Source organism: Sander vitreus, chromosome 11, assembly GCF_031162955.1.
Source record: "Sander vitreus isolate 19-12246 chromosome 11, sanVit1, whole genome shotgun sequence".
Taxonomy (NCBI): domain Eukaryota; kingdom Metazoa; phylum Chordata; class Actinopteri; order Perciformes; family Percidae; genus Sander; species Sander vitreus.
This window is the reverse complement of record NC_135865.1, coordinates 14,009,256-14,025,853: the sequence shown is the minus strand read 5'-3', so window position 1 is coordinate 14,025,853 and position 16,598 is coordinate 14,009,256. Positions and strand designations below refer to the sequence as shown.

At 40.1% G+C, this 16,598-nt stretch overlaps 1 protein-coding gene across 6 annotated transcripts in view; it reads right to left on the bottom strand.

Annotated features, from left to right (window-relative positions):
• The window catches only part of fmnl2a (formin-like 2a), a 50,318-nt gene that overhangs the window by 24,750 nt on the left and 8,970 nt on the right, over positions 1 to 16,598 (bottom strand). For all 6 annotated transcript variants that reach the window (XM_078261756.1, XM_078261757.1, XM_078261758.1 and 3 more), the window contains exons 2-3: positions 7,624 to 7,707; positions 3,612 to 3,692 (exon numbers count right to left, since the gene is read on the bottom strand). In XM_078261756.1, coding sequence (XP_078117882.1) covers positions 3,612 to 3,692; positions 7,624 to 7,707 — 165 coding nt within the window. The remainder of the gene's footprint in view (positions 1 to 3,611; positions 3,693 to 7,623; positions 7,708 to 16,598) is intronic.

The window sequence follows — 16,598 nt, the reverse complement described above, 5'->3', positions numbered from 1 at the left end:
GTGCAGCATGGTCCAAGGAAGAACCCATTACATTTTGGAGTGGATCAGAATCTCGCGGCAGATACACTTTCATTAACATTGTGAGATATGGCGTTTGTGATGCATTCATGTGGTGTTGGAATAATCAAAAAAATTTGTGCCAGACTAAAAGTCACACAGCATTAACATTGTGTGAGATAGGGTATGCTTTGGCAGAGGTCTGCTCTCTCCTAGTACCCTTCTAGTTTTCATATAAAATTTTAACAACTTATTTTCCCATGCCACTTAAACAAATCAACTGCCATGTTGATGTTTTTTTATGGGTAAATATAACAATAAAGAGAAGAGTTATTTAGCATTTATTATTTTTTATTTATTTATTTATTATTCTTTTTCAGTGTAAAACATGATATAGTCCAGGATTATCAAAACATTTTTACATTTGAAATGAGTCGATTAATCAATTAGTTGATAAACTAAATTATTCAAATAATTCGATTAACTAATTTATACTGTAATTACAGTCAGGAATATGTTATGAGTTTTGTACTTCTGTACTGACAAAACAACTGTTTCACCATTTTCTGACATTTAATAGACCAAGTGATTAATCTGACAAATAATTGTCAGATCTAATTGCAAACTGCAGCTCTTATCATGACCTCCCTGTCAAACATTTCCATTAATATTAGCAAGGTTTTTGAGTCTCGTCAAAGTAGAAGAGAAGAGAAGAGAACCCAGTATCCACCCAGAGTTGGAGGGCCTGGTCACTTTCTATGATGCGTTTGTATCAGGGAGGAAACAGCCCTGTGTTAACCTATTATTAACATCCACAGAGAAGAGAGCTGTTCCCATAGCTAGGGTCTCTCTCTCTCTCTCTCTCTCTAGTCTGTGTCTTTGGGCTCGGGCGGTGTGTTTGGCACATGAGGAGATGAGAAACAGAGTGTTTTTATTAGGGAGGAGCCCTTTGTGTGTTTGTGTGGAAAGCAGAGCATTTTTAGGGGTACTGCGCAGGCTCCCAGAGGCCAACCCCTCCTTCTTCTTCTCCCACCAAACACCCTACAGTCCACACTTTAAGTACTACCAGCTGCAACACAGAGAGAGCAGGAAGAGAGAGAGGAGCCGACAGTGGGGGAAGAGGGTGAAGACGGCAGACAGAAAGAAGAAGAAGAGGAGGAGACAGGGAGGGAGCAATGAAAGGGGAAAGTGAGAGCAGAAAGACAGCACCAAGAGTGTGGACGGGGGGGGGGGAAGAGATTTTGGGGAGTGTGAGCTCAGGAGGGGTCATCCTGGAAACAAATCAATGGCTGATACATTCTTGGGGACTAGTTGGACTGGAGCTCTTCCTCCTTGGCTGCCTATTGGCTGGGAGCTGCCCAGAGGAATGCACCGGAGCCTGCCTATGGAAAGCAAAGGCAATGACCTCCAGCTCTCTCACAGTGGCACAAAGTGGCAATTGTTTTGAGGTTGAAGAAAAGGGGGATGGAGCAGGAATGTAGAAAGAAGCCCATAACTCTTTTCCTCCGTGCTCTCTTGAGTTTGTCTCTCTCTCGTTCTGTCCATCCCTTTCTCCTCCTCTACCCTCTCTCCATTATTCAGTCTTCCTCTTTCCCTCCCTCTCCATTACCCTTCTCACTTTACTCTCATGCAATTCCTGTTTCCTTGTCTGCTTCAGGTCTTTGATCAATGTGAGGAATAGGCCAAAAGCCCACGTGTCTCAGCCCATGAGAATAAACATTAAAAACAAGATGATAAATAAACAAAAAGATGCTTGGGCATGTCTCTCAAAGTTTCCCCATCTAGAGTAGTTTAACACAGACCAAACAACAGTTAGTCATGCAGCCACAGATGAGTTTAATCAAAAAGAGAGAGGGTAGACAAACAAACCGTAGTAAATGTCATCTAGTCTGTCTGAAATCCTTCAGCCATGACTATGTTAAGTGTTTACACCCAGAGAGTTTTAAACGTGGTCACCATCTCCTTCAAGGAAGAGTTGCATGTTGTGGAAAATGTGCTTACTGTATTTGTTTTTTTTTCTCCCAAAAGTTAGTTGAGAAGAATGATTACCACTCAATATGAAACTACAATCAGGAGATGGTTAGCTTAGCAAGACTGAAAACAGTAGTAAACAGCTAGCCTGGTTCTGTCCGGGGATAAAAAATAAATCTGTCCAGGCCAGGGGTAAAAAAGAAAGTCCACCTACTAGCACCTCTAAAGCTAATTAAAGCACTAGAAGCAGTGAAGAGGAACACTTATTCCTTTTTTATTGTACAAAAAAATCAAACAAAATTCAAGTAAATAACAAAAGGACAAAATTAATTACAAATAAATTATATATATATATATATATATATATATATATATATATATATATATATATATATATATATCACACACACATACATACACACACATATACATTGTTGTTCTCTTTTTGCCCCTGTCATTACAGCTCTGTTCATGCTGCCCTAGCTGGCTTATTGTGATGTAAAATCTTAACTCCAGTCAGTGCAAATTGAATTATTCAGCGATTTGTTGTTATTCTGGCAAAGTCTATAGGTTAATTTGTTTTATCACACGGAGTATTTTTGTGCCTTCAATTCCAAGCAAAACTACTCAAGTATCAAACAAAAATCACTAACTCATAAAACATTTGTGTAGTCGTAAACTATTGGTCTCTTATTCGTTGGATAATATGTCCTTTTGTTAACCGTTTCCTCTGCTTCTTTCTCAATGATCAGTATTTTGCTCGCCATTGTGTTTGCTCTCTCCATCACGTTTGCAGTTCAGGCAAACATGATGGAGAGATCAACTCAATTCTAAACAAAAGGACATATCAAACTAATAAAAAAAATAGTTTACGACTACACAAATGTTTTGTTTGCAAGTTCTGAGTTTTACTTTAGAGATGCCAATTTTTTTGCTTGGAGGTAGTGATTTTTGTTTGATACTTGAGAAGTGTTGCTTGGAATTAAAAGGCACAAAAATAATCCCAGTTCTCCTAGCACTGCCCCCACAGCCCTCTCAGGCTAAAAAGACTTCATTTTAGCAAAGCCTGGGAGCTGGCTGATTGTTTCATGGAGCCCCTCCTCCCTTCTGCTCCCATTCAAGCAGCCAAGGAAACAGATGACATAAGGCCGTATTTATCATGTAGCTAAAACACACATATCTCCTGTTAGCTTCTGCCAGGCTGCAAAGAAATGTCAATGCAGCAGTTAGCAAACTATATCCCATTCTTTGACTGTCAATACTATTATTCTCGTCTCTGCCTTGAGGTAACTCTTATTGTGTTTTTTCCCCATTGCTATTCCTCACAGAGAGGTCAGAGCATGCTGTCAGCCACAGAACAGAGCCACAGGGTAATGGTAAGGATTCGGTGTCTAGCTTAATGACACTTCAGCTGGGCAGAGGTTTCTCAAACCTGGGCGTTCCACATAAACAACTGTCTCCTGTCTCACTAAGTCACACTGTTGACTGTTAACTTAAGTTCCCAAGCTGTCCTGTCTGCTCCAGAAGCAATGCGTGAACTCTTTCCTCAGCTGTAAGGACATCCTGGACAAGAGATAGAGGGTCAGAGGGGAAGGAAAAGCTGCGGCAGTGGAACAGGATAGCATGTTAGCGAGGGCACTCACCTTCCGTGTGACTGCTGGGTCTAGATAACTCCTCAGCTTTTGGAGGTACGTGTGAGGAGGGTTTTTCACTTGGAATCGCTCCTGTCAAAAAAGGAAAACAAAAGAGCGAGATGAGCAAAAGGAAAACAAGATGAGAGAAAGACGATAATGACACAGAGAGTTAAACATTTGAAAACAATATTAGTAGTAACAATATTATATATTATGTAAATTACTATCACTTACAGTATTATTATGAATTTGGCTTTAATTTCAGTTAGTTCTGTAGTTTTTTATGATATTTTGTCCATTCAATGTGGCCACACATAACGTAAAAAGAAAAATCCCACCCTCGCAAGTCTGAACACATTGCCAGTTTAAGGTAAACTGTTAAGCCATCAGATTGAAACTGAACAGGCTTCAAGTTACAGTCATCATGAGTCATCCTTCAATTGATGGGAACCCTAGATTATGATCTACTTAAAGAAAAAAAAAATCCTGTCTGCTACGGTGGACATGACAAGCCTCTGTATGAGGTAGCTCTGACTGGAAATAAGCATTTTTAGAAAACTCACTTCTGGGCCCATTCGACGGTAACTGTGTTGCACTGCAAGCATGGCTCTTGTGTGGACACGTTACATAACTGTAATGTTCGTTAGAGGAGAGGTTTGGCACAAGACAACATGAATTGTCATCGTATTTCCATTCTTTTATCAGCAAAATATTCAATTCAAATGTTAATTTCTGCATCAATAGTTTTAGCGGACAAACAGTGATGAAGGCTTCAGATGTGACTGTTAAGGTCGTTCAGCCATGCGGTCATAAACAATCTTGCAGTTAATGCTCTTGATTAGTTTTAATGTCCTATAGAGCATAACCTGCCTGGGGAGTGTCCCCAGACGTGTGGGGCTGTGTGCGTACATGTCTTAACTTCACAGCCAGGAACATGTTTTAGGTCAAATCCCCTCACGATTGTGCTCTAAATATAAATACAAGAGATTAATGCTGGATTTGGATCAGTGAGTTGAGCGGGAAACAGTATTTGGATCAGGCTAAGCGCCACACCACAGCAGCATGAATGGTTCGGTTTAGTGATTTACCACACTGCACTGCAACAGAGAGTGGGAGACTGGAGAGCATGCCATTGAGGAAATGTATTCTTCATGTCATGTCGGCAAAGACGCTTAAGACATATTATGACTTGAGCAATTAGCTAGAACAACTGAAGTTTGTCTCTGTTATATAGCATCCATCTTTCAATGCATACCAGAGTATGCAACGATCTCAGATGTACATCTATAAGAATCTAAGTACAGTAGGAAGTCACACATTCATTAAACTCAAGGAGCACTTTTACATCGACATAGCAGGAGTTAGCTCTATGGTTTTCTGACTCAATGCATACGTACTTTCTACAAATTCTATTTTGTGATTCAAATAACAGCAGAGTTCCCTGTAGTGTTTTATAGTGGAGATGAACCTCCTAATCTGAAACAAAGACCACCTTCACCGACAAACAAAAGGCACAGAGTCCACCATGGCAATTTGGCGGGTTTTTTTTCTCTTTCTTCTTCTAATCTGGGATGTCCTATTCTGCTCTGGTTCCTGGTCTCTGTTCACTTCATCGTCTATTTGGGACAGACCCAAAAAAGTCAAAGTGCCATAACTGGAAACTGAGCCCTGAATCTCTGCAGGGGTGGGTGACATTTTCCCCCAGAGCACATGTGTGCAAAATGCTAGAAAAAAATATTTTACCAACGACAACGAAAAAAGTGCTATTATACTTATAATCGTTTGGTGCAACCATTTTCCAACAACCTATTAATGTCTACATTCTAAATGAGTTAAAAATGTCAATTTCTTATAGTAGAAGGCCTTTTGTCATTTAAAGACCATGGCCTTGTTGCTGAGAAGCGTGTATGGGATTGCCAGTTGAGAAAAAGTAAATGTATTTGTAAGGCGTTCCCTCTGTATACTATATACAAGAAATGACCACCAACAGAAATCCAACACAACAGCACCACATAACTGCATCTTAAAAATAAAAAACTTCTCTCTGACAGTCTAAACAAATTCATAAAAGATAGAATTAACTAAAAAGCTTTTGTATTAGATTCCATAGTGTAAAGGTGTTCACATCATTGTGCCGCTCTCTGTATACAGATACTGAGATCAGATTAAATCTCTGGGCTATGCTGTATTATCAGCAACATCACATTCATCACCCCCAGTGTGTCTGTCTCACAAAAACAGGAAAGACGACAGTGGCGTCAGGAAAGAGAGCTCGCAGACAGACGGCTTAATCCTATTTGAGCGTTTCTTTGCTAAAGAATTATCTGCAAGTCTGCAAAGTAATACATTTGTTGACAAGTGCTGTACATATCCTGTTGCATGCAAAGAAATGTGAGGAATGGAGGGCAATAAATACATGAAGCAAGAGACTATATCATAGAGAACACACGTCTGGTTTTTAGGAACACATATAAACGGGTTCCAACATAATATGTGGCCGTTAAAGAGTTTGTCTGGGGGGAGCTGGTTTGAATTCAATTTCAGAGGTAAGGTACACGTCCCCCTCTGCACCTGAGAAGTTGCGCATAGACTCAGGAGGGGGAAATCAGCTTACAAGCAATTGTTTGCCATTCACTGTGTATAGACATGTTTAGGGTACACATAAAGACCCATCAATATGAAGTTCTGTAGAAAACTCTTGAGTTGGTTGGAAAAAAAAACAAAGTATTACAAACTTTCTGAGAAGTCTCAGGATATGACAGTGATGAGTTCATCAAATCCCTTTCTTTGTTTTAACCTCGTGTTCACATCACGAGCATCCTCCATATTTCATAAATCCCTGTAATTGCCCGAAAAATGTTTTATATGTAATATTTCAACCTCTGGCTGCGTTTGCGGGCCTGTTTTTCAAAGGGGATGTACCGGTCATCTCTGCCTCCCTCCATCATTGTTGCCATGATTACACAAATAGATTCACTGTAGCTATGACAAAGAGAGTACTTTCCTCCCAGAGCTGCCTGTGCTGTCGTGGAAATAGGCTTGTTGGGAAAACAAGAGAGAAATATAGACATTCAGCATAGTCCTGAATGTCTGAAAGTTAAAACAATAGGCAATTGACTAGCGAATGATTAACAAAGCTATGTAGTTATGAAACTTCACACCTAGAGTAGATACAGGTAATTTTAACATGGATAACAGTGATTCACGTGGACACACTTAGGGTATTTGCATTTTGTTCTCTTTCAATAAGTGAGAAAGTATCAAGAAACCAATATGCTTGTCGTCAAAATCACTGGGAAATGTTTTTGGGAACTGCTTTACTGGCAGTAAAAGGAAAACCAACTATTATCACTTCAGATCTGACAGGGGAACATAGAGTCCACACCGAAATGAAAGAGGATCTGTGACTGCCGGTCAGCAGCCTGGTGGGCTCTCTTTGGCACCGTTCCCTTCAGGGTCAGTGGCTATCAATACAGTTTAAGTGGGTGGTGGTCTTGATATTGTCTCAGTTTTTATTCTCTGCTCAGAGAGGCAGAAAAACTTTCTGGCAAGAGGGTTGCAGGCTGAGTGGAGCACTCAGACCATAGATCACTGCACAACGTGCACCCTCTGTTATTTCCTACACGCAGCGCTGACGCCCATAACCGACTAAGATCTTTAACTGGCCAACTGATGTCTGCGCCCTGCTGCACCACTTAACCCACTTGACCAGAACAGCCAGGGCAGTGTGTAAAGGATAAAGACAATGCAATGGAGCATGAGTGCTGTGGTCACGACACACAGTGGGACAGACCTTCTCCAGGATTATATATTCAGTAGATAGGTGAGACGGTACATACAGGATCGTTTTGTTTAATTGTATCGAAGGCTGGTTGATTAGTTGATGAGTGAAATAACTCCTGTACCTCAGCTAAATAATTCCAATACAATATGTGGTAATTATGCAGCCAAGGTGCATTAAGTGTGACTTTTACAGCACTACATGGCACCATAATCATACAGACGAGTGACTGATGCCCACCTGATCGCAGATGAGTTCCCACTTCTTCTCGTTGTCATACTGCCGCAGCAGTCGCGCTTTGTCTGGAGGAAGATTCATCGAGTTCTGAAAGAGAGAAAAAGGTCAGAGTTAATTGGATGTGGATAATGAAACAGCATCAGTCACATGAGTCCGGTAAAAGCTGACATCTCAGATTACCTATAAACAATGGAGCTCATACACAGGAAGGAAAGGTATGCAAGAGAATTGTCTGTTGTCATTATTCGTGAGAATAAAAATAATAATTTTTTCCCATGATTTGTTACCCGGTGTAAAGAGAGATGAACTTTCAAATTTTTTTCAGGAGCATTACACACAATTTACACTCACAATATCAGGTTATTTACCACATTCAAGCAGCCATATTTTAGAGTTTGAGAACCAAGCAATGACACCTGAGAGCCTAAACTGATGCAGGTCTGCAACTCATTGTTTTGAGTCCCTCTACTTGGTCATTATCTTCCCACTCAACATTGTAATAAGTAGATGAAAAAAGACTTAAATATCAGCCAAAGTGTGGTGTGATGGTGATGCTAGGGAAAGGTCACACGGTCACCTTAATTCATTAATTTAATTCATTTCTTCCTCTCTGGAACAAGAATTTACAAAGCAAATTTCATGCTGCCAAACTGTCCATTAGTTTTCAAGTTAATGTATGTTGATCACAAAGTAACTAATATGCTCCATCCTCATCCTTGGCTGGGGTAAATCAAGAAACAAGACTAAACCCAGCTGCTTTCTATCCCTTTCAGACTTCTTGTGTTCATTTCCCGACAGTGATTGAAACTCTGATTCAAACCTACAATCACCACAACTTCTCCTGGCTAAAACATCTTACCTAAATATTTTCCATTTCCTACAATGCAGTTACCAAATATATGGCAGACTGAAAGCCACTAATGAGACAATCCCAAAATAACTGCAGACAGAGGAAATCTTACAACACAGCTGGGAAAAGGAGGTCTCTCCTATGAGTTGGGTTGCGGCACATAGGCAGAGAGGAGACATCTAAGCTCTGTTGTCTCAGTCAATGCTTTAAATTTGACAACCAGGCGACCGAGCTTGACCCCGACATACTGCATCAAACATTTCCAGCAGCCACTCAACACCGATCAATCGACCAGCCGTCCTAAGAGAGTGCACTGAGAGTGAATAAGAGTGTGAGCAAGTAAGTGAAAGTGATAAACTAGTCAGATGTTTGTCAACGCTGTACTTTTTCTTCCTTTTCTCATTATCCTAATTGCATTAACTACTATATTCCTATTGCATGTAGTTCAGAGTGATTTCCTGAGAATTGTGTGTTGTTCAGGACAAATTTAATCTGATCCATGTGTCTGAAAATAAGCCCCAATCATCCCAAAAGTGTTACACAATTCCTTTCTTTATCCTGTATGACTCACCCCGCCCTCATTTGAGTTAAAAAAAAAAAAAGGTTGAAACAATTAACCAGCACTTAAATTGTACCACCTACAGTATGGAGAGCACAGAACATGCAAATACGTCAGCAAGAAAATGGAAAAAAAAACGTGTTGCCCAGCTGGAGATTGGTTCGCCAACAGTTCCCTTACAGACAAAAAAAAAATCCAGAGAGAAAAAAATTTATTTAAAAATAAAATGACAATCGTATAGGCGTGTGCTCCTCTAAGAGCCTTTGCAGCCAAAAGCTGTCAAGTCAAGGCTACGAGCAACGTATTTCATCTACAGCCTTCATCTGCAATTTTCAGAAAAGACATTACACGTGTTTCAATGAGAATGTTTCCACTGCTAAGGGTAGAAAAAGGGGGAAAATGTGGCCATCATGCACCACTCAGCTTGAGGTTCTTTTCCTCTCCACATCGATGGGCTGGATCATCTATAAGTGTGTGTTCAGCGCTCAGCCTCCACTTTTCCTCCACTGGATTTGCCAGCAGAGCTCGCAGGGGGAGAGCAATATCCTGGGAGCCAGCCTATTTCCATGAGCGAGTAATACCAGGATAGAGTCCGACACTGATCGAGTGGTCTGACATGCTTTGGAGTTTAAAAACTATTTTCATTTTTCATATTGTTATTATAGTAAGGCTCGGCTATTGATCTAAACAATCATGCATTTTAATTTTTAAAGACTGCATTTGTACAAGAAAATCAATGCGCAGAAAAAGCTTCTCGGGAGGGCAAGTACAGGGCTTGTACACATCTTTTTACTCTAAAAAAAATTTACATCTTTTACTAATGAGAGGAGGACTAATGTAAAGACAAACAACAACAGATTTATACAAATGAGTTAACTGATAACAGAAAAAGAGAAGCCAAACGATTTAGAGTTAAGCAGTTTGTAGACTTTTATGCTAACTGATAATGTCATTATGTTCATTATATTACGTTCTGTCCCTGCCTTTAACTATGGCATGTTTGCTTTTCTAAATAGTCACTGATGAAGCTCAACAGATTTCCTCCACAGGTGTGCCAATAAACCTGCAAAATTAATTGAAATCCCAACATAAGAGCACAATTTGCTTTCAATATTTATTAATGTCTTAAGATGTTTTATTTGGTACAAACACAGGGTGTAGCCCGCCCAGTCTCCTGCATGAGAGCAAGCAGGAAATTACATTAGTATTCAGCAGATGCTGCCAGCCGGCTGATTGCTGCTATGCTGACTGCAGGGAGTTGGGAGTCGGAGAGGCTCTATTGACTCAGTCTGGCCGCTAACCAGATGACTAGAGTTAGTACCCACCTTCTTTCCCTGAACACATTAAAATACAATTTGACACCTGACTAGACAGTCCCATAAAATGACAAAAAGCCAATAACAGTCTCACTATATTACACAGAAAAGTAAAAACAGGCAGTTGCATTCTGTGGACAGCAAGCTCAAATTAAAGGAGGGTAAATCATTAAGTTATTTCTAGACTTCTGTCTTATTATGTCTGGATATTGGAGAAGTGTTTAGGTTTGTGGAAATGGTGTAGGTGCTGGATATAGGTGCTGTGCTCCTGCAGACTGGATGGGTGGTTTGCTGAGTCGCTGTAGGCTTCCTGCTTGGTGAGGCTCCAACTAAAGCAAAGAACCACTTCTCTTCATTTCATCCAAATGCTAATGAGCTGTGACAGGCACTCAGCTCGCTGGGGTCAGGTTGCCCTAGGTCTACAACCACACTATTACTGTGTGTCTGTATGTGTACAGTATGATCCTGGTATTAATGGGGTGATGTTGAGGAGGGTGTGGCAGCTTTTCACTAACACCTGATGGCAGACCATCCTGGAAATATACATGCACCTAAATTTTACACATTAGGAGCATCACTGGCATCACTGGTTTGCTTGAAATTTGTTATATAAAAAGGTTTGAAGAAAACACCTTTAGATAAAGTTTTGTAACTTCAAACAAACTATTTTTGTAGGTGGCAGTGGGATGAACAGGAAAAAAGGAGACTGACAAATGTAATAATGCTGCTAATTATGACAGGTTTGACCTATTTGACAGGCATGGATGAATTATGCAAAATCCTAAATTATCACTTCGTTCGACCACAGCAAGTATCAGTGTCATTCGGAAACAAGCAGATTTGATATGAACTATGATAAAGCATAAGAAACTCTCTTCAGACAGCAACAAAATGAAGATGACAACGGGGAAATCATGGAATTTACTGTGTGCAGGATGACCAACCCTCTTTCATTGACATGTGGGGTTTCAATGCTTCAACATCTCTAGCCTCTCTTCACGCTGCCAATCTGACATTTCATCTCCAGAGCAGCTGTCCCACATCTGTACTGCTGGTGAGTGCATTTCCTTTGAAACTTCTGGGAAAAGCTAAAGCTGTGAGTTTTAGCTTAAACACAAATCCTATGTCAGACTCTAAACCACTCCAGGCTAGAGTTTTGGGGCTCACCACAATGCATGTCATCTTACAACACAATGCAAAACTAATCTTTATAGAAAGCCATATCTTAAGCAAAGTGCACATAAATTGCTTACTAACACTTAAGTACATACTAAAAATCAACAATGTTTATCGGTTTAATGGTGTAATATTATATCAGAAATAAATAATACATTATTCTTTTTGTCAGTTTAACACAGTATTTCTAGCCTTTTCAGGTTACAGTGTGCAAAAGTCCTGCTGAGTAAAGGAGAGCACCACAAATAATTACAAAGACACCAAGCCAAAGAAAGTGCTGTATATCCTAAAAGGCATGGATAATAAACCTTAACCTTTTGGATCAAACGCCATATTAGTTATTACTGCAAACAATGCACCAGGCATGTGTATGTGTCAGCCATTTCTGTGTTACACATTTATCTTGGCAAAATTATACATTAAGAAAAGACAAGATAAGAACAACTATCCAAAAAGCACCACATGCTACAGTTAGGCTAACAATTGTACAGTATACTATGTGGCTTGACACAACTAAAAAGGCAATCAAACCAAAAGCCTGAACAGCAGTAAATCCTTTAACACAAACTGCCTCTCTGCCCAGTGACACACAGTGTCGTTTCCTTGGACGTAAACTACAAAAAACTGTCACTACTCAAAAACATGATTCTTAGGTTACACAGGAGCTGAAAAAGAACATAATGGTTTATTGCAATAACACAGCCTGGACAACGGTGTGGACTGTTATGGTTTGGCAGGTTGACAAGATCCCGGGTCAGAGTGGTCATCCTCTGCTATGAGGCTGCAAACGCCGGTGATCAGCTCTCACCACATCATGGTGCAGCTATGAACACTGGATCCAGTCCAAAATGTTTGACAATCAGAAGCTCAACTTTAACAGCTGCTACTGATGTCATAAATGTCAATGTTAAACTCACATCAGGCCACAAGGTTTAGAAAAAGGGCCAGAACTTATTAGAGTCCATGTATCCTATCATTAAGCAACTTGAGTCATAAAGAGTAAAAATAGGCAGCTGGCTCAAAGCCCACCAAGCACCCACTACCTTCCAGGAGGTCTGCAGAGCCACGGCCTTCACAGCACAGCTGGCTACAAAAGCAAACACAGCCCACATGAAGGGCCTGCTTTAGTTGCTATTGCTGTGAAAAGATCAAGACTATGTTAACAAATCCGAGAAGCTATCCATTTGAATGGAGGCGAGTCTCAAATGGAGTATTCTACAAGCATAGGTTTGCCAACAGGATGATCTTTGGGGTTATCCCTTTCATGTTTTGCAGACAGTGTGTGCACATGTTGTAAGGAAATTCATCAGAAGACCATACCAAACATGTTTAATATACAGTATGTGTAAAGTACTTTAGCAACAGGGATAAAACTGTGGTACAATAGACAAAGTGGACTGACATTAGTTCCACATGATGGCTTTCACATCATTACTCCGCTCTTGAGGAAAGTTGTCTGTAAAAGCTCTTGAACATAAAAGCAATTTTGATTTGAGTGCACTCAACATTAGAGGAAAATAAAAATGCAAGAATTTGTTTTGTTTTTTTTAATATATATATATATTTTTTTTTTTTTTTTTTTTTACATATAAAGCAAAGTCAAAAATATAGCGGTGAAAGTGATGAGTCAAGTCAATTAGCTCCCTAAACAGGCCCATGCTTCACTGTGTTAACTTTCTCTAATGCAAATAGTATACACATTAACAAGAGACAGAAACAGACAAAAGTGTGCAGTGAAGCGCCTCTCAGGCACCTCTCAGATATCTTTAAGAGCAGGGATTGATTTGTCCTTGGGGAGTTGGGCTGCAATAAGACACGCCCAAGCTCTCCTCTTTCTTCCAGCTCTACCTTTCCCCCGCTAATGCACAACAACCAGAAGAACTCTAGTCTTTGAGACGAAGCCAGTAGAACTAGCAATATTTGATCCAAATCATCAAAACACTTTTCTCAGATATATGCAATATGACACAAGGCAAAATCAAACTAATGGCCTCAACAGATCACATCTCTTCCTGTTGAAACACCCAGTTTGCATAATTCAAACCAATATTCCAACCTCTGATTTATTAGTTCTTTAAAACCCCTTGCTGTCTTTTTAAATGAGCATTACAGACACTGCACTACATGCCACAACAAGAAAACCTCTGACTGCATCAGTTATTGATGAGTAGGCATAACAAATACTTTCAAATTGCACAATACTCCGGAAATGACTGGATGAATGATGTACTGTTCTCTCCCAATGCTTACTTCATCAGTCACAGGGGTGTAGGCCATGTTTTTTAAGGCATTTACATAGTTATAAAGTTAGCGCTGCAGGCTACTCTGCGAGTTTTAAAACACAGGTGTACCAATACGTGGCAGACTGCACAACTGCATTACATACATTTCAGTTATTTCGCTTCTTATTTACCCTGGCGGGAAGTGGAGGAGCCCTGCAGCTCAGACATATAAGAATCAAAATATTTTTCAAGGTGGAGGTAGTGAGTGATGATGCCTACAGAAGGGAAAGAGGAGTAGGGTGGCCCTGAGGCATGTGCTATCCAAACTGAGCTGTCCTCCCCTCATTAGCGCAGCGTGGATCTGTAATCCTTGGCGTTCTTTTAGGGCACAGGTGTCCCCTGTCTGTCCTCAGATTATTTTTGTAATCCGCAGGACCCCCTGCTCCGGCTCAGCAGCCCCCTCCATCGGGACAATAGTGTTTATGTTTGTAAAGCTGTTCGCTGGAATGCTACTCGACCAAATGGCGAGTTCAAATGTTTGAGCCTGGCTTATCGTCTTCCCCCCATACGAGCACATTCCAAAGAAATTCCATTAATTTACCTCAGTGGGAGGGCGGAATAATCTTACCGTTCTTCTGCCAACCGTAAATCCACTAACAGGAGCTCATCAACAGCTATTATTGGTGAAATATATCACCATATTGGTGTAATTTTCTCCACGCTGTCCCTAGTGTCATCAAACTACTTTCTGGAAGTGCATTTAGTGAGCCTTAACACAGACATGCAACACCATACTGTATATGATTAATGACAGCGTAATCAACAGAGATACCCACAGTATCAAATTTAACTTTCTCTGTGTAAAACTAATACAATTACGTGTAAACAATGGGTGTCAAGTCAAGCTTCTCCATTTCAGCTTTTGTTCAATAATTCTTGGAGGGAATACACTTTAAAAAAACACTTACATGGCTGTGTTGTGGGTAAACATAATGTACAGTGCATTACAAAAAGGCTGGTGCAATGTTTACATTGTGGGCAAAATCACTTTGGCTTGATACAGAATGGCTTTCATGCTGGACCTTATCCAAATACCGGAAACATTATGGAGATGGTTTGGAGCAGCAGGAAGTTGTCCAAACAAAACAAGTGATACATGAACACAGATGAGTTCCAGCCAGACCAGATGTTGCGAGGTTGCGAAAGTGTCCTGACTGAGGTGGAGTCCATGCTGTTGTACAAGCGAATAAAGAATATGAATCTGAAAAGTTGTTTGTCTGTAAGACAAACAATGGCTCGCAGGAGTGTAAATGCAGCGGGTTATCGAATGAAATCATTGGTTTGCTTGAAATTTGTTATATAAAAAGGTTTGAAGAAAACACCTTTAGATAAAGTTTTGTAACTTCAAACAAACTTTATTTTTGTAGGTGGCAGTGGGATGAACAGGAAATTATGAGCTCACAAAAAGGAGGCTGACTAATTGAATAATGCTGCTAAGTATAATCCTTTAGAGTTTATAATCTGTCTTCTCTTAACTACAACATCGCATTATAACCACACACTTATCTTTAAAGTTGTGATGTAGCAATATACATCTGTAAGTTGAGTTGACGAAGGTCCTATGACCAAAACATTCACAATTTAATGTTGGTCACCTTTTGGATATGTAATAAATTGATCCTTTTTTGTCAGTGCGTGGGCATCTTCTCTTGCGTTATTTGAACGTCTTGATGTAGCACAACATTACATAACTAAAAAATTACAAACTATAAAAAATAACACTATTCTAGACTCAACACACTGGAATTGTTTCTGTGGTGCAATAAACATCTCTGCCTCCTTGTGCATTGAGGCCACAATCAAGCGACTGTCCCTTTGAAACAACACAAGCATGTTTCTCTCAATACACCGCACGTGTCAATACAACATCTCATAAGGGTGGAAAATAAAAAGGTACACATAATTTACCACTACTATTATTGAAATATGTAGTTATTGTTTTAGCAATCCCATCGCAGTGACTTCATAACATAAGAAACACATGGTCGCTGATCATATCAATACTTTTTTTCATTACAAAATACAGAAAACATTGCAGCAAGCAGCAGTCCTGATGGCCAAGTAGAAGTGCATGAAGCAGAGTAAGCTGCAGAGTGGACAAAGTGCCTACCCACTGAGCAATTTGGATTATGATTGGTCCAATTCCAATTTGTGTCTTCACTGTCAGATTTGTCAAAGCTAAAATATCTGAATGCCTGACTGAACCTACTCACTCACTACTTTGAGAAACTGATATGCATTGTGACTTGTGAGCCATTTATTACAAGCTTTTCATTGAAAATTACCTGCTCACTTATTTTTTTATTTTCTTTGAGCCTGTGATCCCGTCATTGTAAATTCTGTGATTTGCTGTATTTTGTGGGAGAATTACTTGAATGCGTTTCTAACCAAATACCAGTTGAATAAACTGGCTATTGCCCCCTATGAAAGAAAAAGAACCAAAGTCTACACAAACAATAGGGTGCTATAAATCTTTTTTTAGGCCATTTGTATAGGACAGATGAGACTTGAAAGGGGAGAGAGAGGGGGAATGACATGCAGCAAAGGGCCGCAGGTCAGAGTCGAACCTGCGGCCGCTGCCTCGAGAGATAAACCTCTATATATGGACGTCTGCTCTACCAGGTGAGCTACCCAAGCGCCCTTCGGCAGGACATTTTGTCAAGTCCCTGCCTGGGTTTTTGAGTTGTACTGTAAATCTAAATCCTAACCCTGATTAGGATGGTGCACTCTGCTTTGGTTTCATTTGGAGGGTCCAGGGTGAGAAGCACATCTTCTAACCAATAAAGACTGAAACA